The sequence below is a fragment of the Podarcis vaucheri genome (genome assembly GCF_965113315.1).
Source record: "Podarcis vaucheri genome assembly, chromosome: 6".
NCBI classification, from domain to species: domain Eukaryota; kingdom Metazoa; phylum Chordata; class Lepidosauria; order Squamata; family Lacertidae; genus Podarcis; species Podarcis vaucheri.
In genome coordinates, this window is record NC_138764.1 from 103,755,602 (window position 1) to 103,777,887 (window position 22,286).

Consider the following 22,286-nt stretch of genomic DNA (forward strand, 5'->3'; position numbering starts at 1 on the left):
TGTATGTGGGGCACCTGTTAACTTGGTTTTGACATTTCCCCTCCTCCTCCTCCTGACATTTTGACATCTCGGTTCAGAAAGAGACTTAAGTAACATTATTGAGTTAGGGCAACGGTGAACCGAGAACTTCTTTACAGTGGTACCTCGCAAGACGAATGCCTCGGAAGACGAAAAACTTGCAAGACGAAAGAGTTTTTCGTTTTTTGAGTTGCTTCGCAAGACGAATTTCCCTATGGGCTTGCTTCGCAAGACAAAAACGTCTTGCAAGTTTGTTTCCTTTTTCTTAAAACCGCTTGAAGAGGTGCAGTTGCGACTTGACCGTGCTTCGCAAGACGAAAAATTTGCAAGACGAAAAAACTCGCAGAACAAATTAATTTCGTCTTGCGAGGCACCACTGTATTCAAATTCCACAAGCACATTGCCCCAGTCCTCATCATCTGAGGCCGTTCTTTGTGTGCCTCCTCTATGAGAGGTCCGGAGGGCAGCAACACAACAGGGCCTTTTCTGCAGTGGCTCTGTTTGTGGGATGCTCTCCCCAGATACACTTGCCTGGTGCCTTCATTATACATCTTTATGCACCAGGCAAAAATGTTTCTCTTCAACCCGGCCTTGGGCTGATTAATATTCCACGGCCTTTTAAATGTGTTTGCGAGTGGGCTGGGGTCGTTGTTTTGTTTTGAGCTATTTATTTTGTGCTTTTATCCTGCACTTTCATCTTGTGAACCACCTCGAGATCTTTGGATGAAGGACGGTATATAAATTTAACAAATAATAAAAATAACCTGTGCGACAACCAAGGGCTGCCAAGCACTTTGCTGAGCTAGGGAACCAGCCAACAGACGACTCTCTTCTGAAGTCAGCTCCGGAAGTCAGCCCCCATACGTACGAAACGTCCACTGCCAAACTGCCCCGCCCTGTACCCAGGGCTGTTGCAAGAGCCCTTCCCTGTTCCTTCCTCCACTGGAAGCAGCTCCCCCGCCCCCATGAAGTGAATGGGGACATTTGCCTGTGCAGGAGTCCCGTCCTGTAAGATTATTGTGCCTGCTATAACTCAGTCCTGGACCACCACTGCAGCAGCAGCGGCAGAGCGGTGTCCTACCACTCTGGAAGCAGAAATGGGGTTTTTGAATGTTCCTGCATCTTGTAACGACTCCCTTGCAAAGACTGCAACCCATTCTACCTAGAGGGACTGCGATCCCACAACCGCAGCTGAGTAGCACAGCTCCAATTGTGGCGGGCAGGGGCTAGACCAGGGGTCGGCAACCTAAGGCGCATGGGCCACAAACGGCCCATGGGGGTCATTGTACTGGCCCACGAGCTGCCCCCAAACTGAGCTGCGCTAAACCGGCGCAGTGCGGCAGGGGGACTTGTTTCTGCGGCAACGGAAATCGCGTCTGCGCAGACACAGATGCCAATAATCGCAGGCGTGCGCACTCACGCATCTGGCCCATGGAGAGAGCTCCGCGGCAGTGAACTGACCCAGGCATGCTTTGCTGACCCCTGGGCTACACATTGCTAACCAAGGTGAGCTCCCTGCTGCCTGCGCCAACCCCCATCCTCACAGACGCTGCCTGCAAAACCGGAGGCTATTCCACACCGCGACAGAAAGGAGCAAACGTCGTCCCGGGTTCAGCTTGGATTTTTAATGCTCACACACTTGTCACAATAATTTACAGAATTCACTGTCAACATCCGGTGTGGATTCAATTAGCCATGAGGGGTGGCTGGTGGGGAATGCCCATGTCTGAACTTTCTGGTGCAGGATAACCGATACCCAAGTGGCTGGCAGGACAGACCGGCCTGGATCCAAGGCTTCCTTTTCCTCAAGCCCTGCTCCCGTGGAGTGGCTGCTCTCCGTCACCTGACAGAGGAGGGACCATGCAGAGGATGTCAGCTCAAGGACACCCCGCAGCTGAGGAGCAGAGCTGAGAGCAGGCTCGCAGGCATGGAAGCATTCGTCCTGCGCCAAACTTTCCCGCACACGCCCCTTTCCATTGAGGAGAAATTGTGTGTTCCCTGGGGCACTCGGCGTCACAGCCTTTGCCTACCTGGGGCCAACCAGATGTTTTGGATCGGGTGGAGGGACCCAGAAAGGCAAAGACTGCTGTGTTATCAAGGGAGAGACCTTCCTAAGAAAGACCTGAGAAAGAACAAAGGCAGATGAGACAGAATGAGGAACAGTGGGAGGCAGCTGACGAATTATTTTCTTAAAAAAACAGAAGAAGGTGGGGACGACAGCCCTGGATTCAAAACTGAGATGAGTGACAGATTGCAGCCATGCTGATCTTCAGGAAGTATGAAGTCACACACTCCAAGCCAAACCGTTCCCCCACCTAAGAGGCTTCAAATCCTGATCAAAACGTGGGTCTCCTCTTTTTTACGAGCCCTTCCTTTTATTTAGCACGCCGGAAAGAGGGGGGGGGGTTACCCAAGGGCCACCCATCCCAGGCTTTGCACTCGGAGACCCCTCACTTAAGAGTGGCTCGTTTTCAGGATATGGGCGGAAAGAAACTTTGGAGGGACCTCTCTGCTCTTTGCGGTGCTGTGAGAGAGCCTGGAGGAACAGAAGAGTAGATGGCAAGATTGTGCTAGAGATGGGACGCTAGATTATTTGAGGAGGGAAGGTCTGGATTCCTCCTAATGCCCACAGCTTTTACCCAAATGCAAGACAGAAATACCCTACAGACTTGGTTGGCAACACAGAAGGGAGCCCCCCAGTTTGGGGGTCCACTTTATTTAATACACCGACGGATCCTGTAGCTGCTACCACCCCTGGAGCTGGAATGAAGGGAGGAAGCCTTTGAACCTTACCTCTCCTTTCTGCCCCATAAGTGATCCAGGGGGGAGTGTGTGGCAGGCACAACAGGTAGCTGCTGCTCCTTTGAAAAAGTTTGTGTTTGGTTTTAATTATTATTATTCTTATTATTTTTAAAGTCCATGGATCAGCACAAAGAAAACAAAACAGTGGGAAACGCAACTAAAGAGTCCAACGCAAGAGCTTCGAACCCAGCACTACGAGGCGGCCGTGAGGCTGCCCTTCCCGCCCGGAGAGTTGCCCCGTAGGAGGCTATAGGGCCTGGGCGGGCAACCATCGGGCAGGTTCCCTTATATTAACCTCTGGACGATGACGGCATTCAGTAGGTTGGCTTCCTTCAGGGTCTGGTCCTCATCTGTCAGCTCTTTGTTGGGGAAAGTGGTCATGAGGACAAAGCTTGTGGCGGCCATGGCAGGCCTGGCGTCCGCTATGAAGAGTCGGACATCGCGGATCCTGCAAGAAAAACGAGGTGCGTTTGTCGTGGTATTGCCAGAGAATGCAGGGGAGGAGCAGGAACAGGCAGAGGGAGGGGGGCAGGAAGTGACGATTGAGGAAAGAGGAGAAAGCCAGGAGGCGGGACGGCTCTCAGATGTTGAACCAGAGCCTCAGCACCGCTCAGGAAGTTCTGGCACAGACAGTGAGGCAATGCCTGTTCTGTCTGCCAGGGAAAGGAGAGGGTTAAGGGGGGGGAGGAGAGGCATCATGTGAAACTTCCCCGCCTTTTCTGTTGGAGAAGGAGACGGCATAAGCCACTCCCAGAATCTGAGCCGGAGGATTCAGATGCATGATGTGCTGCCTGTACATATGTAAAATAAAGACTGTATATATGTATCTCTGAGTGAGCAGAGGCATTTCTTGCGAAGAGCATTCACAAGCCATCACAGCGCTGGACCTCTTCCGGCTTCCCACCCACCCACCCACCAATGCCAGGCAGGTTCCCATATTTGTAACGCCCTCTGGCAGCAAGCTCTGCCCCGGTACCTGTGACTGTGGTTGAATTTCTGGACCAGCCGCCCCCCGTCCGCCAGCCGGATCTGGATGCTGGTGGTGGGCTCTGACTCGTCGATGGTGATGGAGGAGCTGGCTTTGGCTTCGTTTTCTGCTTGCTGCGACGGGGAGCCTGTGCCCATCACCTGGGGGGCAGTGCTGAGGAAGGAGGAGGGAGGAGAGGTTTGCACTGTGGAGCAGGTGGCGGGTTTGGGCAAGACAGATGCAGGCCCCCGTGACAATAAACCTGGCAACTGTACACAGTTACTCGGTGGACATAAAGGAGCAGCTTCAGAAGACTTATCAACCTTTGAAATTTGGGTTCGGAGACCCAAGCAAAACGAGACTGGTCAAAACCATTTATGAACCAGGTGAAACTAAAGAAAGGGTTATTTCCAGGTTTTGCCACTCACACATGCGCAGAAGCGCACAAAGACGTCACGTGCATGCACAGAAGCGGCAATAATAATAATAATAATAATTTATTATTTATACCCCGCCCATCTGGCTGGGCCTCCCCAGCCACTCTGGGCGGCTTCCATAAAAACCAAAAATACAGTAAAATATCACACGTTAAAAACTTCCCTGAACAGGGCTGCCTTAAGATGTCTCCTGAATGTCAGGTAGTTGTTTATCGCTTTGACATCTGCTGGAAGGGCGTTCCACAGGGCGGGCGCCACTACCGAGAAGGCCCTCTGCCTGGTTCCCTGTAGCTTTGCCTCTCGCAATGAGGGAACCACCAGAAGGCCCTCGGCGCTGGACCTCAGCGTCCGGGCAGACTGATGGGGGTGGAGACGCTCCTTCAGGTATACTGGACCGAGGCCGTTTAGGGCTTTAAAGGTCAGCACCAACACTTTGAATTGTGCTCGGAAACGTACTGGGAGCCAATGCAGGTCTTTCAAGACCGGTGTTATATGGTCTCGGCGGCCGCTCCCAGTCACCAGTCTAGCTGCCGCATTCTGGATTAGTTGTAGTTTCCGAGTCACCTTCAAAGGTAGCCCCACGTAGAGCGCATTGCAGTAGTCCAAGCGGGAGATAACCAGAGCATGCACCACTCTGGCGAGACAGTCCGCAGGCAGATAGGGTCTCAGCCTACGTACCAGATGGAGCTGGTAAACAGCTGCCCTGGACACAGATTTGACGTGTGCCTCCATGGACAGCTGTGAGTCCAAAATGACTCCCAGGCTGCGCACCTGGTCCTTCAGGGGCACAGTTACCCCTTCAGGACCAGGGAATCCTCCACACCTGCCCGCCTCCTGTCCCCCAAAAACAGTACTTCTGTCTTGTCAGGATTCAACCTCAATCTGTTAGCCGCCATCCATCCTCCAACCGCCTCCAGACACTCACACAGGACCTTCACCGCCTTCACTGGTTCTGATTTAAAAGAGAGGTAGAGCTGGGTGTCATCCGCATACTGATGAACACCCAGCCCAAACCTCCTGATGATCTCTCCCAGCGGCCGCATGTAGATGTTGAAAAGCATGGGGGAGAGGACAGAACCCTGAGGCACCCCACAAGTGAGAGCCCAGGCGTCTGAACACTCATCCCCCACCACCACTTTCTGAACACGGCCCAGGAGGAAGGAGCGGAACCACTGTATAACAGTGCCCCCAGCTCCCAGCAAATCGCAACCGCGTGTGCGCAGACGTGCCACTGCGGGTTGCGTTCTTTTCATGTTGCGAATGGGTCTCCGGAACGGATCCCATTCGCAAACAGAGGTACCACTGTACTCTAAGAGAGCCACCGGACTGGACCAAAATCTGGCCCTGGATTTCCTTTCCTTGTGCAACAATCTTTGTAATGAAACAGAGGATACAGGATGTATTTAAAAAGAAACTGTGTCAATCAAACCTACCCACATGACGCTGACACAAACAACTTGCACATACACTATGGAAAAGAATGAAAGGTTACTACTCCTTTCTGCCCCATCTCCCCAACTCTCCCCCCCCCCAACTTTATACCATATACAACATTAATGTCTCACATCGAATATAACTGATCTGTATAAAGGACTTGGGAAAATGATCTGAAAATAGAGACGATGTATGTACTTTTGCTACCCAAGAAAATCTTTTAATAAAAACAATTAAAAAGGGGGGGGGGGGTTGTATCCTTCAACATCAGCATCCGTAGCCATACTATTTCATCCACAGTTTAAGAAAATGTGATCATTGGATGAAGGGCGAAATAGAAATTTAATTAAAAACAAAACCAAACAACAAGAAGGGCCGTGGGGGGAGAACAAGCCAAGAAGACAACTGGGCTGTTTGAAGGCAGAATTGTTGGGGTTTGCACACAGAAGATGAAGATTCAAATAATTGGCCTGTCTGGACGGCTTGCAAACTCTCCGCCTAATTCTACTCTGGAGAATAAATCCTGCACTCCAAGGGCAAGTCGCAGCCGCAACACCTCCCACCCCAGGAAGCTAAGCTACAACTATGTTAACAACGTCCGCAAACATTCTAACCACTGAAAAGTGCAGTTAGCCACTGAAAGCTGGAAACAATTGCAGTTTGCTGTGGGAGAAGTGCCAAAATGCATTTACTTGGAAGTCAGCCAACTTGTTTCGGCGGGGCTTTACTCCATGTTAAATTTGGACTGCACGGCAACCTTAATCAGCGAAGTATTTCAAATGCTGGCTTGAGGACAGGTGGGCAAAATTCCAAAGTAAAAGAAATGCGCATTATGCACCTGGTTCCGCTTATAAATTTGCTAACTGCAACATTCACCCATGAAATTTTCAGGATCAGAAGTTGCTGGCCTGGTTAACAGCAGCATGCAGCAGACTAATCAGCAAAGAAGAGAAGAGAAGAGAAGAAGAAGAGTTTTGGATTTGATATCCCGCTTTATCACTACCCGAAGGAGTCTCAAAGCGGCTAACATTCTCCTTTCCCTTCCTACCCCACAACAAACACTCTGTGAGGTGAGTGAGGCTGAGAGACGTCAAAGAAGTGTGACTGGCCCAAGGTCACCCAGCAGCTGCATGTGGAAGAGCGGAGACGCGAACTTGGTTCCCCAGATTACGAGTCCACCGCTCTTAACCACTACACCACACTGGGGATGCAGGGATGAGGAAGCAATTTCTGCCAAGAAGACAGAAGCAACAGGAATCTAAAATGGGATTATCTCACTCCCTGCCTGACCTGGTGTATTTCTGGTACAGGCCTCCACAGCTGATGCCCAGTTTGCAATGCAGCGCTTAGGCCGTTCACTACTAAATTCAACATTCCAGATCGTATTACAAGTAGACTGAACAAGCAGAGAGAAACTAGGCAGTTTGGCCTTATTTGAATATTTATAGAATCTGAGATTTTACTATTAAAGCAAGGGCAGCAGAATTGCTGCAGGAGAAGGAAGGAGGAATGATGTACATGACTGGTGACTGGGAGCAGCTGCCGGGGCCATATAACACTGGTTCTAAAAGACCTACACTGGATCCCAGGAGGTTTCCGAGCACAATTCAAAGTGTTGGTGCTGACCTTTTAAAGACCTAAATGGTTTCAGCCCAGTATACCTGAAGGAGCATCTCCACCCCCATCGTTCAGCCCGGACACTGAGGTCCAGCTCTGAGGGCCTTCTGGCGGTTCCCTCACTGTGAGAAATGAAGCTACAGGGAACCAGGCAGAGGGCAGATGTCAAGGAGATAAACAACTATCTGACTTTTAGAAGACACCTGAAGGCAGCCCTGTTTAGGGAAGTTTTTAATGTTTGATGAATTATTGTATTTTTACTATTCTGCTGGATGCCGCACAGAGTGGCTGGGGAAACCCAGCCAGATGGGCGGTGTATTAATAATATTAATACAGTGGAACCTTGGTTTTTGAGCGTCTTGGAAGCAGAACGTTTCAGAACCTGAATGCCGAAAACCCGGAAGTAATTGCTTCCGTTTTTGAACACACCTCGGAAGCCGAATGGCGTGTTTTTCAATTTTCACCATAGAAACTGCTGACAGCCCTTTGGTTGTTGAACGTTTTGGAAGTCGAACGGTCTTCTGGAACGGATTATGTTCGACAACCAAGGTTCCACAGCACTTGTTATACATAATAATTACTATTATAATCATTACCTGAAGGCAGCCTTGCATGGGGAAGTTTTTAATGTCTTACTGTGCTTTAATTTCCTTTTGAAGCTTTACTTGGGTGCTTCTCTCAATGAAGACTAGAGGCAGCTGGGACTTTGTGCAAAAGAGAAAACGGGCAAGAAGGAAATGCTCAAATGCTGACACCTCACCTGCCCAGTTTCTGTCCTTCCCCGGTGAAAGCCCTGAAGGCACCTCTGGGTTTTGTGAAATCCTCATCGCGGTGGTCCTCCAAGTCCAAGTTGACCTGTCCGCCACGGGCCAACCGGCGAAGCTCCACAGGAACCTCCCTGACAAGGGAAAACAGAAGGAGGCAACTCAAGAAAAAGGACCAGCCAGCCTTACCTTTCTCTGCGGTAAGATGGAGCGAGGGAGCGTTCTGCAGAGTACAGCATCCCAGGGAATTAGATGTCTGGTGCAGCCAGTTACCAAACACTGGCCCACATCCCAGAGCACCGCCATTACCCTCTGCGGATGGATTCCAGGAACTGGGAGTTGGATGGGTCTTGGTAGCTCCTCAGCTCTCCGCTGTCCAGGCTGAACCCACTCTTCCACAGCTTCAGGACCACGTGCACCTGCAAAATCAAAAGTCTTTCCACCACCTGCAGGGTGCCTCTCCCAGGAAGCCACACCGCTGCACATCTGCGCCCGTTCAAACCAGGGAGTGAGGTTGCCATGCCGGGCTGCAGAAATTGCAGCCCTTCCTCATCCTTCTTGCCCTGCCAGAGCTGCTGCCCTGGAAGCCCGGCTTCTCTAACCTGGTGCCTTTGCAATGTTGCTGGAGGAGAGAGCTAGCAAGGGAGATGGATGTGGAACTCTTTCTCGGCCACGTGCAAATGGCTTCAACTCACCCTGCCTGTCTTGGGCTCAACACACATGGAGCCCTGCAGGGCGGAAAGCAGCTTGATGGAGCTATTCGGAGCAGCGTGAAGAGAAAGGGTCTCAGACACCCACCTTTCACAACCTCGCAGCTCCGATCCACCCTCTCTCCTCTGAAGCAGCCGGTGCCAGGGGTTTTATATGATGATGAATTTATTATTTCGGTCACAGACCAGTTCCAGCCCACATACAATATCAAGGAAGTCATAAAACATGATAGTGATACATTTGGATTTGCAGTTAGGTATAGCAGGGACAATACAAATATAGCAACTGTTTAAAAATATATAAATTAAAACTTAATAATAATAATAATAATAATAATAATAATAATAATAATAATAATTTATTATTTGTACCCCGCCCATCTGGCTGGGTTTCCCCAGCCACTCTGGGCGGCTTCCAACAAAGATGAAAAATACACTAAAATGTCACATATTAAAAACTTCCCTGAACAGGGCTGCCTTCAGAATGTCAGGTAGTTGTTTATCGCTTTGACATCTGATGGGAGGGCGTTCCACAGGGCGGGCGCCACTACCGAGAAGGCCCTGTGCCTGGTTCCCTGTAACTTGGCCTCTCGCAGTGAGGGAACCGCCAGAAGGCCCTCGGCGCTGGACTTCAGTGTCCGGACAGAACCATGGGGGTGGAGACGCTCCTTCACTAACATATATCCTTGTATGCAATGTGTGGCTGGACATATGAAGCTGCCTTATATCTAGACAGATCATTGGTCTGTTTCAGCTCTCCCAATCTGGTTCCTGCCAGATGTTTTGGACTACAACTCCCATCAGCCCCTTGCTGGCTGGGGTTGGTGGGAATTATAGTTTGATGCACCCGGAAGGAGCCTGGTTGGCAAAAAAAAAAAAAAAGCTGGTTCCACATCATATATGCTAGTGGTGTCCAAACTTTTTTCAAAGAGCCCAGATTTGATGAAGTGAAGGGCTGTGAGGGCCGACCAAATTATTAACCTTTTTTTAGGATTGAAGTTTGAAGTTGTTCAGCTTTTTTATGATTTTACCCCAAAGTTGAGTTTTTTTAGGGTTGAAGTTTTTTTGAGTTTTACCCCAGGAAATAAGCTGCCACAGGGGCCAGATTAAACCGACCAGCGGGCGGGATTAGGCCCCCAAAACGGACTTTGGGCATGCCTGATCTATGCTGAGCAGCAGCAGCAGCTCTCTATGGACTCGGGGGCAGAGTGAGGCCTTTCCTAGATCTCTGATCCTAGAGATATCTATCCTGGAGGTGCCAGAGAAAGCAAGCCAGGAACTGAACCCTGGATGGGAGAAAGGAGGATCTGGCCAGATCTCACTACCTCTAGTCCTACTCCTAGCAATACTCACATCCTGGGCAGCGTTCTGCCTCATCTCTGGGGCAACATAAGCAGACTCCTCCTCGGGAGCAGCTCCCAGGCGGTACCCTCCACCTGCAAAGGGCTGCGAGAGAGAAAGGAACTGTGAGGCCTGGAAAAAGCAGGGGAAAAGCAGATGGGTCATCTCTGATCTCAACCTCCATTCGGCGGCCCTGGCAAATACTTCTCGCTTCCCCTCCGCTAAAAATTCCAAGGATGGGCAGGCCAGATAGTTTGAGGGCTGACACACACAACCCATATCAGTATCTAACTTAATCCATCGTCCTTTAAATAAACCCAATGCGCCATTATCATTTCCCCACTAAACAACGGTTTTGTGCAGGGAAAGGAGAAGCGTTCAGATCAGCAAGCGTCTGAATCAAGCATTTAGGCATGTGAGTGTGGAGTGGGATTTTGCCAGCCCTCCTTTTAGGGTGAGTTTTTTTGGGGAGGGAGGCAGTTCTGCATGAACAACATCCACAGGGAAGGGGCTACAGGAGACTGGCTGCAGCTGCCTTTAAGAGGGAAGATGCTGCTGACAGCTACTTTCAGTGCGATGAGAATGTCTCAGCTAAGTCCATCTTTCTCAAGCCCTGGAGATTGCTTTATCTCCCTTCCCTGAGAGTCCACACTGGCTCGTTCTTGCACTCTCCATCTACTTGAAGCTTCCAGCCCTCACTTTTTTCCACTTCTCCTCCAACACTCCTCCCTGCTTTATGCTCCACCTCCCTGACTATCGGTCCTTACTGCTCCTCGCCTCCCCATGCCTTCATCCATGCTGCTTTCTGGCCTCATTCAAGTCCCTCCCTCTGTCTCACTTCTGCGCCAACCACAGCCTTGCTTTACACGACCCCTTCTGCACATTTCGTCTAAACAGAATCCCCCCCCCCGGGTGTGCTCACTTTTGGCCTGCTGCCTTCCCCAGGGCTCTTGGCTGCTCTGTCGACAGCCACAGCTCCATGCTCTTTGGCCCCTCGGAACAAGTCCTCAACCAGCTCATTGGGGCTCTTCTTCCTCGGAGGTCCAACAATCTGCTGCCCGCTTCGCTCAGAGCCCCCAGCGTAAAATCTGAAGAGACAACAGGCCCCCAAGATTACACCTCTCCATTGAAGGCTGGGGCAAGTGTGCACATCTGTGCTCAAACATGTTTGCTAATTTTGTTACATATCTTTTGATGCCAGGCAAAAACATTCCTTTTATCCCAGGCCTTTGGCTAATTAAAACAATCTTTGATCCTTTAAATTGTGTGTGTGTGAAAGAGATGGGGAGTATTATTGCTTTTGTTTGCTATTATAGTATGTATTTTTGTGTTTTTATATTGTAAACCACTCTGTGATCTTCAGGTGAAGGGCAGTATGGAAATTTAAATAATAATAATAATTTCAACTCTCTCCTGTAGCCAAAGCAAGTCCTGTTCTCAAACTGGGTTAAGCGCGTGCACACACACACACACTCACCCCAATGTCAACCTAAGAAACAGGTTGTAAGAAGGAAGTAAAAAAATACACATTTGCAATTCTTACTCTCTGGCTAGCTGGCTTGCAGCATTGGGGCCAGAGTGGCATGGGCAGTAATGTTTGCAGATCAGCTGAACACTAGCAGGAGTACCTGACTGGGTAGCACAGATGTGAGGCTGAGGAGGGGGAATTTGCGGCCCATGGGATGCTGGACTGCAACTCCTCTCAACCCTGACCGCTGGGCCATTCTGCTGGCAGTTGGGAGTCTTAACAACTTTTGGAAAGGCCGCAGGTTCCCCATCCCTGAGTCAGGTCTCTGCGCCAGCCGGCCTTTCTTCACCGTTCTGCTGGCCTGGCTGAGCAGACAACAGAGGCAAGGCCAAGAGCCCTGCAGCTATGTGCCATATCCTGTTCCCACGGTGGCCAACCAGAAGCCCCAACGGGCAGCTGGCCAGAAGCAGGACCTCACTGCAAAAGCAACTCTCCCCACCTGCGATTCTTAGCAACTGGCATTCAGAAGCATGTGGCCTCCAAAAGTGGAGGGAGAACAGGCTGCAGATATAATGTAATGCCAGCTAGCACAGCACTTGTGGATTGGACTTCAGGCACACCTGCCCAATAGGCTGGCCAACACCATTTATCCAATCTGCCCATGTGACCTTTCAGATTTACCAGGAGCCTCCTCTCGATTACCGTAGATTCTGGCGTATTAGGCGACTGGGCGTATTAGATGACCCCCCAAATTGGCAGCCGCAATTTGGGCGTTCGTCTTACAAGCCCAGTCTTACATGCTGGGCAGCAGCAGCAGCGGGCGAGGGGCTCCGCTCTGTGCCGGAAGAAAGCTTTCTCCCAGCGCGGAGCCCGCCACCCATACCCGGCGTATAAGACGACCCCCGACTTTTTAACCTTTTCCAGGGTTAAAAAGTCTTCTTATACGCCAGAATCTACGGTATATAAATCATCGGCCACACACAGAAAGGCAGCTTTGGCAAAAGGAGAGAGGAGTTCCCTGGGCATGAGACAATTTAGGAGCCTTGGGTGGTTTCCAGTTTGCACATCCTGTCATTGCAAGGATTTCCACTTGCGCAAGGGAACTCTCTCAGCTTCACACACCCCAACCTTATAGGACTAGGTATGTCAAGAGCTTTGAACACTCCCAGACTTGGGTCTCCAGCTCTTTTTTGGACTACAACTCCCATCATCCCTAGCTAGCAGGACCAGTGGTCAAGGATGATGGGAATTGTAGTCCAAAAACAGCTGGAGACCCTGGGAAACCCTGCTCTAAACTTTCTGTAAATGCTTTCTTCATTCATTCATTCTGCTACAAGACAATCCTGAAAATTATGCATTGGCTTTATGTGCCCCAACGCCCACATTTCCCTTACTGACTATGCCTATGATGTGTAGCACAGTAGTTTAAATAACTCTGTGTGTCTGATCTGCGAGGGCTCTTGTAACGCCCTGGACTGTGCCTCCCTTTCATTGCTTTACTGTGGGAGCTGTACATTTCCTAACATACACATCACAGGGATTCTCAGATATGTCCATGGCTGAGAATGTGCTGTGACTGCAGAAAAGTCACATAACTTATCACTCAATTTAACTTCCTGGGAATGTGAGCTCTCTTTTCTTTTCAAGGCCATGCTCCTAGACCTCACGTTACCAAGATAGTTGATGCAAGTTTTAATCTGCATTTAAGTCTATTGTTGTTTTAATTTTCCGAAAGCCTTATTGTTGTTATTTTTCCTTACTGATAATTTTGCCTTATAGTTTTTTGTAAACGGCTTTAATGTTTCTTTACAAGCAGCGTATGAATTTCATGACATAAATAAATAAGATATACTTGAAATTGTGTGGTCAATGTGCAGTGAGAAGTCAAAGAAGGGGAGCTGATCAAGAACCCCAGAGGCTGCAATGCCCTGCAAAGCTGTCTCCGCTCTTCCTTATAACTAGCAATACAAGGATAAATTGCACAAATAGTAGAAGAACAAGCTATTCAATAAGAAAGAAAGAAAGAAAGAAAGAAAGAAAGAAAGAAAGAAAGGTGTGCAATTCATACAAGCCACAGACTCAGGCCTTGCTTGGTGGAGAGTTTCTATTTATCTATTGGCACAGAGCAAACACAGCCCTGTTCATGTCAGGGTAACAATACACTCGCCTGCTCCTCCCCCTGGGAAGAAAGACCACTTACTATGCAAGATTCTGGAATGAAAGTGCTTCGAACAATGGCAGGAGAGGTCATGCCCTCCAAGGGCAGGACTCCCAACAGCTGCCTCAACAGAGAGCCCCCCCCCCACCCAACGCAGACATTTCCATAGAAGCCTGGGCCTGCAAAAAAAAAAACGTTTCCAGAGGGACTTTTTCCACCCCAACTCCTCCCTTCCCGATAAATCAGGGGGGGGGGGGAGTCAGGCATTCAAACAGCAACAAACCTTTGTCCTTCCTCCTCCTCTTCCTCCTCCTCCTGAGCATGGACCAGGTCTCGGAATGACGTCACCCTGTGGTCACTGGCGAGACAAAAGGAGACACAATATGAGTCCGCCCCATGTTCCTCTGATGCACCTGCAGCACCAACAGCACTGAGCATTAACGAGGAGCACAGAACGACAAGGAGTGGAAGGCGAACCGGGTGCCCAAAGGATACATTTTTTTAATAGAGAGCAGCTTGCTAGAGATGTGATGGTCTAGTTCAGGGGTAAGCAACCTAAGGCCCGTGGGCCGGATGCGGCCCAATTGCTTTCTCAATCTGACCCGCGGATGGTCCGGGAATCAGCGTGTTTTTACATGAGTAGAATGTGTCCTTTTATTTAAAATGCATCTCTGGGTTATTTGTGGGACATAGGAATTCGTTCATCCCCCCACCCCCAAAAATATAGTCCAGCCCACCACATGGTCTGAGGGATGGTGGACCGGCCCACGGCTGAAAAAGGTTGCTGACCCCGGTCTAGTTAGTACAAAAATATGGAAAAACTGGGATCCCCCAAATTTTCCCTGGTACCCTTCCCCCATTTTTTCCCAGGTGTTTCCTCCCAGGCCTTCGCATCTCCATGTTTATGACAACTGATTACTAAAATGCCAAACATTGTTAAGGACAGTGCGGTATAAGGGATGATCTCCCATCTTGCAAGGACTGATGCCCCACACCAAAGGAGTACAGCACATTTTTGTGAGCTCTGACAGACCTGATGGATTCCTGCCAGTAAAGGACAGGCCATCCCACCACCCCATTGACAGGAGGGCAGGTTTTGCTCTTATCCCTGTTGGAAAAACGCCTGGGAAGGCCACCACCTTCCCAAGATACTGGGGTGTCTCACCTGTGGTCGCTCTCTGGCTGTAAATCTTCCTCAGTCCAGAGAGACCGGCAATAAGCATCTCATAGCAGAAGAAAGAGACAATCAGTAGCTCTAAACTACCGTATTTTTTGCTCTATAGGACAAACTTTTTCCCCTCCAAAAATTGAGGGGAAATGTGTGTGCGTCCTATGGAGCGAATGCAGGCTCCTTGGCTTCAGCGATAGCAACGCTAAGCCTCCGAAGCGCAGAGGGAGCGCTCCCTCCGCGCTCCGAAGGCTTTGCGTTGCTTTCGCTGAAGGCTGGAGAGCGAGAGCTGTCGGTGCGCACCGACCCCTCTCGCTCTCCAGGCTTCAGGGATAGCCACGCACAGCCCCTCCAACAGGGAGAGGCTGCACGTGGCTATGGCTTCTTTGGCCCCACGCAGCTTCTCTCGGGAGGGAGAGGTTGCGTGGGGCTAAAGAGGAAGCCGAAGCAGCCAGCGGGATGGATCCTGCTGGCTTCCTTGGCTTGTGGCATAGCCGCGCACAATCCCTCCGGCAAGGAGAGGTTGCGCGCATCCTGTACGCTGCTCTTTGGGGCTGGGGGGGGGAATAAGATTATTTTTCTTGATTTCCCCCCCTAAAAACTGGGTGCGCCCTATGGTCCAGTGCGCCCTATGGAGCGAAAAATACAGTACTTTATTTATTTACAGTCTATATACAAAGAATCCATCAGCATGTCTGTGCTCTCTCAGCAGCAGCACAGAACAGCATCACACACAGAAGTGACACTCATCTCTCCAACAGTACTGAGACTTCCTATCTCACGCTCTCAGACACTCACATGATATAAACAACCTACTGCTACTTGCTGAGCAGCACGGGTGGATAAAAACCCTAACAATCCCAAGTACCCTTAGGGGCACTTTGCATCTCTGGGGGGAGTAAAGGGGGTACGTTGCACGAAAGTGGTTTAAAGTTCAAATCGCAGGAGCGATTTCAGAATTTGGAGGCAGGCAACGTATCGCACTCGCCCCCAGGCCGCAGCCAGCATCGCTCACTTCCAAGTGCACGGGGTTGGACTAGATGACCATTGGATCCCTTCCAACTCTAAGATTATATGATTCTAAGCGCCCAACCAGGCAGCCCACTCTCTCCCTCCGCAGCACAACTGCCATGAGAGCCAGAGACGCCAGCAGGGCATCCTGCCTGCCAGGCAGCGCCTTCGCTTCTTTCTCTTCTCCCTCCCCGCCTCCTTGCACTCAGGCAAAATGGAGCCGCCTTGCATGGCACTCCAGAGGGTGGCTCCAAGTAGCAGGACACAACTGGCAGCTTCATGGAGGCTGGTGGCACCCTAGGGATCCACATTTCCATGCATAGGACCATGTGGCGCCCTGGCCTCCTCAGGCTGTGCTCCTTGGTCACAGTATAGTGTGGCAGAGGGCTGGGAACTGGTTTTAGGTGGAAAGAGGAGGAGCCACAATTTTGCTCACCAAGCAAAGGACCATCGTCTTCTAGCAAGCATCATTTTCCTGAGTTTGTAGTTCGGGTGCCTGAACCCCACCACCCCAATTCGCACCGCACTTTCAAGGCATTCTAAGCACTCCTGAAAGTCAAAACGTCCGAAGACAATCCGAAAACTGCAGGTAGGGCTGGGTGATATATCAATATAGTGTCCGGAACCAGTTTGAAGACCATATTGTGATAACGGTTTCATAGGTTTTTAATCTGGCAATATATCGCAAATCATGACGTGTGTTAGTGCTGGGCGATGTATCGCTCAAAACTGGTTTCAAGTCCGTATCGTGATAATGGTTTCACAGTTTCTGAACTGGTAATATATTACGAATCACGATGTGTGTGCTATGCAAAAATCACAATGAGGGAAAAACTGTGAAGCCAGCCAATGCCTCTACGTGGCTCCATCCTTATTTCAGACTTTGTGATATATCAGCATATCGTGATGTGTAGCTGGCGATATATCAAGAAGTTGAAAACCAGGTATCACCCAACTCTAGCAGATGGCCTGCTATGCTCCAAAGGCTCATGGTGGATACTAATGCAATCCTTTACCTCGTTCTTTCTTTCCTCAAGAATGTGAAATTCACAATACACCTGGACTAGAGAGGGGGACAACTGAGCATGCTCAAACTCTCTCTCTCAGTGACTGCATGACTAAGCAGGAATGTGAAAGCAGGTCAGGCCGATAGCCCAAAATGTTGCTGTTTGCTCTGCTTTCTGCACCTGAGTCCACGCCAGATCTTTTCGCGAGAAGCACTGGAAAATCGGTTTCCACGACCCCATTCCTCCCTCCGCCCAGTTTAACACACAATAGTTGACACGATGAGGATGCAAATTGTAACAGCAGCCAACCAAATTATGTGGCAGTAACATTTTTTTTTTAAATCCCCACACTGCAATCCCTCCTAAGCAGGTCATGATTAGTCATCCTCAAGAGAAAAGTGTTGGCCCACTGAGCACAGGCTTTTCCCAGACTCAGCAGATTAGATCCTGTTAACTGGGGGTGCGTAGGACTAAATCTGGGGCCTTCTGCATGTCAGAATATGTGCCCCACATATTCCCCACATCCAACAGAGCAGCCTCGGCATCCGGCAGGCACCAGGTTGGGGAAGGCTGCAGCCATAGTGGGAAAGTAGAAAATATTCTACAAAACGCATGCACACAAGGAAAGAGCGCTGCTGCTGCTTCTTCCTCGGCTCCAACACAAAAGGGAACTGTTTTTACAACCCTTTTTGCCGTGCTGAAACCTCCCCAAGAATAAAAAGGACTTGAGAGGCATGCCTAGATTACACATTGTGGGCTTACCCCCATTGCCCAACAGACCCAGAGTGCGGTGCAGGTGGGAACTGGAGTTCCACGAACGCTAGAGATCCCTAACAGGATGTTCTCATGGCCTCCCCAGCAAGTTACACTTCCCAGGGTTCCTGTGCGGGAAGGAAGTTCTGGCAGTTGCACACCAGCTCGCAATATAGACATGCTCAAAGATGACCTCACCTGGGTGCAGTGCCTCGGGTAACAGAGCTGGGAGCTGGCTGTGGGAGCGTGATGATGTCTTCGTCACCTCCATCTTCATAGAAACTGGCCAGGGCAATCTGAAAGGAGGGACACACAGCTGTTTCTGAGAGCAAGCTCCATTGCTTCGTGCCACCCAAGGAGAAGACAACTGTCAATAACCTTGTGATGACTTCTGTACCATATACCACGCCAAGTAGGTGGGGAAGTACAGAAAACTCCCTTGACCTGGGTAAGTTTGTGGTGCCCTCCAACCTTCTCACTGCTGCAATTCCCATCAGCCCCAGCCAGCAAGTATGGAATCTGATTAAAATATACCATATTTTTTGCTCTATAAGACGCGCCAGACCATAAGACGCACCTAGTTTTTGGAGGAGGAAAACAAGGGGAAAAATATTATGAATCCCAGAAGCCAGAACAGCAAGAAGGATCTGGCCTCTGGGATAGCCTCTTGCTTTCCTGGCATATGGGATAGCCGCGCGCAGCCTCTCCCGGGCAGCGGGATGAAGGCTCCCCCTGCCTGGAAGAGGCTGTGTGCGGCTAAGGCAGACGGCTCCCCAAAGAGCCGCGTTCCCTTTAAAGAGCGTGCGGAGTATGTGTGTGGCTCTTGGGGGCTTTTCCTCGAGGAGGGAGAAGGGCAGCCCATCTCCCTCCTCGGGAAAAAGCCCCCAAGAGCCACACACGCGCTCCACGTGGCTCTTTAAAGGGAGCACTGAGCAGAGCCTCCCGCCTGCATTCACTCCATAAGACACACACACATTTCCCCTTCCTTTTTAGGAGGGGAAAAGTGTGTCTTATAGAGCAAAAAATACGGTAATGTTGTATTCCAAGACACCATGCAATACGGGAACATGGCACACAGAATTCCTACCTGGCAACATGTTCATGCAAGGGAAATTGTCGTTTACCTGCTGTAACATGTCAAGTAGCCCTAAAGCATTGGAAAGAGAGCTCCTCTCAGAGAGACACTTGGAACTGTTCTCCATTAAGTGCCAAATTATTACACTTTTACTGAAAAACACCAGGTGCCTGTTCACCAGAGGCCATTCCTTCTGGGCAAATACCTTGCCAATCCCAGGGTTCAAACAGTGTAGTGGAACACGGATGCCGATGGGCAAACTGAAGTTTATGGGCTCATAAGCAAGACTGTTCTGCGCTATAAATGTCAAATTTATAATCTTGCTAAAATATATGGAAGCTCCAGAATGGGTGTTTGAAACAGTATGCCGGCAGTTAGCCTGTGACTTTCTCAGCCTGCGGCACCTTCATAATTGGAACAGTCTGGATCTTCTTGGAAGCCAAAGTGCTGTAGGTGGGAAACCAGTTCTACTTGAAGCACAAGTTGCCTAGCTGTAATTGTTGAGCTGATCAAAGTATTACATCTCCAGCTGTCCCTAACACCAGATTACTTGACTATTTAGTAGGAAAACTAAAAATCAGTCTCCCTTCCAACAATTAAAGAAAGAGCTTTTCCGCTAATACATTTTCTTTCTTCCACTGATTTAATATTTTTTCCTTGGGTCCTCCTGACCCACTATTTGGGAGCTACTGGTTAAGGTACCTGGATTCTGGAAGATGAACTTTTTTTAAAGAGGGATAGAAATTTACTTGCAACTTCCAGCCAGCATTCTAAAAAAGCAAAGAAAGAACAATGACAGGCTACAAAGGGGCAGCAATGAGGTCTTCTCTCCATCCTACTGCATAGCAAGTCAAAAAACTGTGGCTTCTTTAGCAGAATGGAGCCCACTGGCAAGAGCTAAGCCAGCCTTCAACCATCTAGTGCCATCCAGAAGTTCTGAACTACAACTGCACTACAACTCCCATCAGCCACAGCAGCCTGCATGCTGATGGCAATCATAGCCCAAAACATATGGAGGGCACTAGGTTAGCAAAGGTGAAGCTAAGCCAAAAGAATAAGGTAACATCTTACACACTCAAAAGTCTTGACCCTTGAGTGTGCGGGAGGGAACGACTTTGCTACAAGAAGGAAGATATTGTATGGGAGAATAAAGTTTTGTATGGGGGAAGAAGAAAGATGTGTCATGAAGAAGAGGATGAAGGAGAAAGGAGGAGAACTCAAGAGCCTGCTGGATCAGACCAAATAGAGCCCATCTAATCCAGCACCCCAGTAAAGAAAAATGGATTGTTAAATCATTCTGGGAATCGTAGCTCTGTGAGAGGAACGGGTGTCTCTCATCAGCTCTCAGCAGTACCCTTAACAAACCAAGAAGATAAGAAGAGTCTGCTGGATTAGACCCAATGGCCCAGGATCCTGTTCTCACAGAGGCCAAACAGATGCCCCCCCTTTTTTGCAAAACCTGAAGGCGGGACTCTTATCACAAGAGCAACTCTCCCACACTTTCCAGTGACTGGCACCCACAAGCATTCCTGCCTCCATGGATTCAGTCCTCTTTCCCAAGCCACCCAGGCTGGTGGACACCAGCAGAGGCGAGTTCCGCAGATTAGGCAGTGCTGCATGGAGGGAGGAAAGAAAGGCAGTCCTAGAGGCCAAGGAAGGTGGGGGGAGGGACCACAGGAGGGGGGCCACAGGGGGAGGGGAGCATTTCTATACTAGGACCATTGTCCAGGGCAGAACAGCTGTGTGTGGAGTTATATGGGGCAAGTGGTGGAGGGAGAAGGGGGGAGAAAAGAGAGAGGAGGGGAGGGCAGGGGGAAAGAGAGAGGGCAGGAGAGGAAAAGGGGAGGGCAGTGGTGAGGGGGAGAGGAAATAGGGGGTGGGGCAGGAGAGAGGGGGAGGGGGAAAGGAAGGAGGGGAGGAAAAGAGGGAGGGCAGGTGGGAGGGGGAAGGAAAAGGGGGTGGGGGAAGATGGGGAGGGGGAGAGAGGGAGGGCAGGAGAGAGGAAAGGGGGAGGGCAGTAGTGAGAGGGAGAGGAAAAGGGGGAGGGGTGTGGGGCAGGGAGGGGGAGGGGAAAAGGAGGGAGGGGAGGAAAAGAGTGAAGGAGGAGTAGGGGGAAAGAGGGAGGGCAGATGGGAGGAAAAGGGGGCGGGAGAGAGAGGGAGGGCAGTGGGGAGGAGGAGAGGAAATGGGGAGGGGGGCAGGATAGAGGGGAGAGGAAAAGAGGGGGCAGGAGGGAGGGGCAGGGGGAAAGAAGGAGGGCAGTGGTGAGGGGGAGAGGAAATGGGGGAAGACAGGAGAGGAGAGAAGGGAGAGAGTCCAGGCGGCCCATTCGGGTGTTCAGAGGAGAAAGGGGGAGAGGCGCTGCTGCTCTTTCCCCCCCCTTCTTCTCCCCCCCCGGGAAGCGAGGGGCGCCCCCTCCCCGGCCGAGGGTTACCTGCAGATCCCCGCCCGCCGACTCCAGGAAGAAGCGCGCTCGCTCCTCCTCGGCCCCGGTCACGGCCACGAACTCCCTCAGCGCCTCCTCCCGATCCGCCATCTTGCCCCGGTGCAACCGCCAAAGCGCTCCGGCCCGGCCGCCGCAGCCGCCTCGGAGCTCAGCTTCCGGCTTCCTGCCTCACTTCCGCCCTCGGGGCGAGGGAAGCCTTTCGTTCCGCCTCGCTCGTGGCAACGCTCAAACCGCTCCGGGTGGAAACGAACGAATGAATTTTTTTTTTAAAAAAAAGCTCGCAGAGCGCCCCCTGCCGGCGCGGCTGCGGAAATGGCGACGTTCGCTGTTTCCATAACGGGCGCTCATTGCAAGTCGAGGGCGCTTTACAGGGAATTTACCGGTCACTTTCTTCCTTGCAAAACTTCGGGTTCGTGGTGCAGATCGACACTGGTTGCGCAACCTGGTTTTGCCTGCATGCGATTGAATCCCACCCGCCAAAAACAGCAGCAGCCGGGAAGCGCTCAGAAGGCGCGAGCCTGTTGAGCTGCTGCCAGTCAGAGTTGACAATACAGGGCTACATGGACAAATAGGCAGCGTTGTAAAGCCGCTCGCCCACCCTGTAAGAAACAGATGCAGTGCGTTTTTTAAAGAATACTGTTACAGTAGTGTTAGGGAAAATCTGGGTGCGTATTTACCCTGCCACCCAGCCAGTCGGACCAAGTCCGTGGATTCTAGCGGAAGAAAAGGAAGCTCAGCCGGACGCAGGAGCAAAATGCGAAGATCCAAGTTTATTGCGCAATAGGTTCAAAGCGAGATTGAACCCCGAGGATGGGGCGACATAGACTTTTAAAAGTTCCCTCCAAGTCCCATAACACAGTGCGCGAAACGTCATGAATACATTATGGGAAGGTTGGGTTTCATGGGTTACATCATGAATACGTTACACACGTCATGAATATCTCAGAGAAAGGTGGGGTTACACTAATTTACATTTGAGGGAAGGGAGGGGGAATATGCAGAGCGAGGGTCATACACAAATATACATTTCATGAGTACCGGTGGCGGTGGGACAATGGGTTACTGATATGCACCGTCTGCCACCTGGTATTGCCTGGAGGAAGGGCTGGG

General features: G+C 50.5%; 1 protein-coding gene across 2 annotated transcripts; it reads right to left on the minus strand.

Moving 5' to 3' along the window:
• Positions 1 to 1,623: 1,623 nt before the first annotated feature.
• Positions 1,624 to 21,323, minus strand: NSFL1C (NSFL1 cofactor). 2 transcript variants are annotated; one of them, XM_082226349.1, is made up of 9 exons: positions 21,165 to 21,323; positions 17,854 to 17,951; positions 14,000 to 14,074; positions 11,013 to 11,178; positions 10,103 to 10,195; positions 8,349 to 8,458; positions 8,036 to 8,173; positions 3,797 to 3,961; positions 1,624 to 3,268 (listed from the first exon to the last, which is right to left on the minus strand). In XM_082226349.1, exons 1-9 carry the CDS (start codon positions 21,264 to 21,266, stop codon positions 3,106 to 3,108), a joined length of 1,110 nt encoding a protein of 369 aa, XP_082082475.1. In that variant the 5' UTR covers positions 21,267 to 21,323; the 3' UTR covers positions 1,624 to 3,105. The 2 variants fall into 2 exon arrangements, with proteins under 2 accessions (XP_082082475.1, XP_082082474.1); XM_082226348.1 differs by having other exon boundaries at positions 10,103 to 10,222.
• Between the last annotated feature and the right edge of the window lie 963 nt (positions 21,324 to 22,286).

Coding starts and splice junctions, on each gene's coding strand:
- NSFL1C (XM_082226348.1), bottom strand. CDS start 21,266: ATGGCGGATCGGGAGGAGGCGCTGAGGGAGTTCGTGGCCGTGACCGGG. Junction 3,962..8,035: donor GAAGGACAGAAACTGGGCAG/GTGAGGTGTCAG, acceptor CTCCTTCCTCAG/CACTGCCCCCCAGGTGATGG. Junction 3,269..3,796: donor AAATTCAACCACAGTCACAG/GTACCGGGGCAG, acceptor TTTTTCTTGCAG/GATCCGCGATGTCCGACTCT.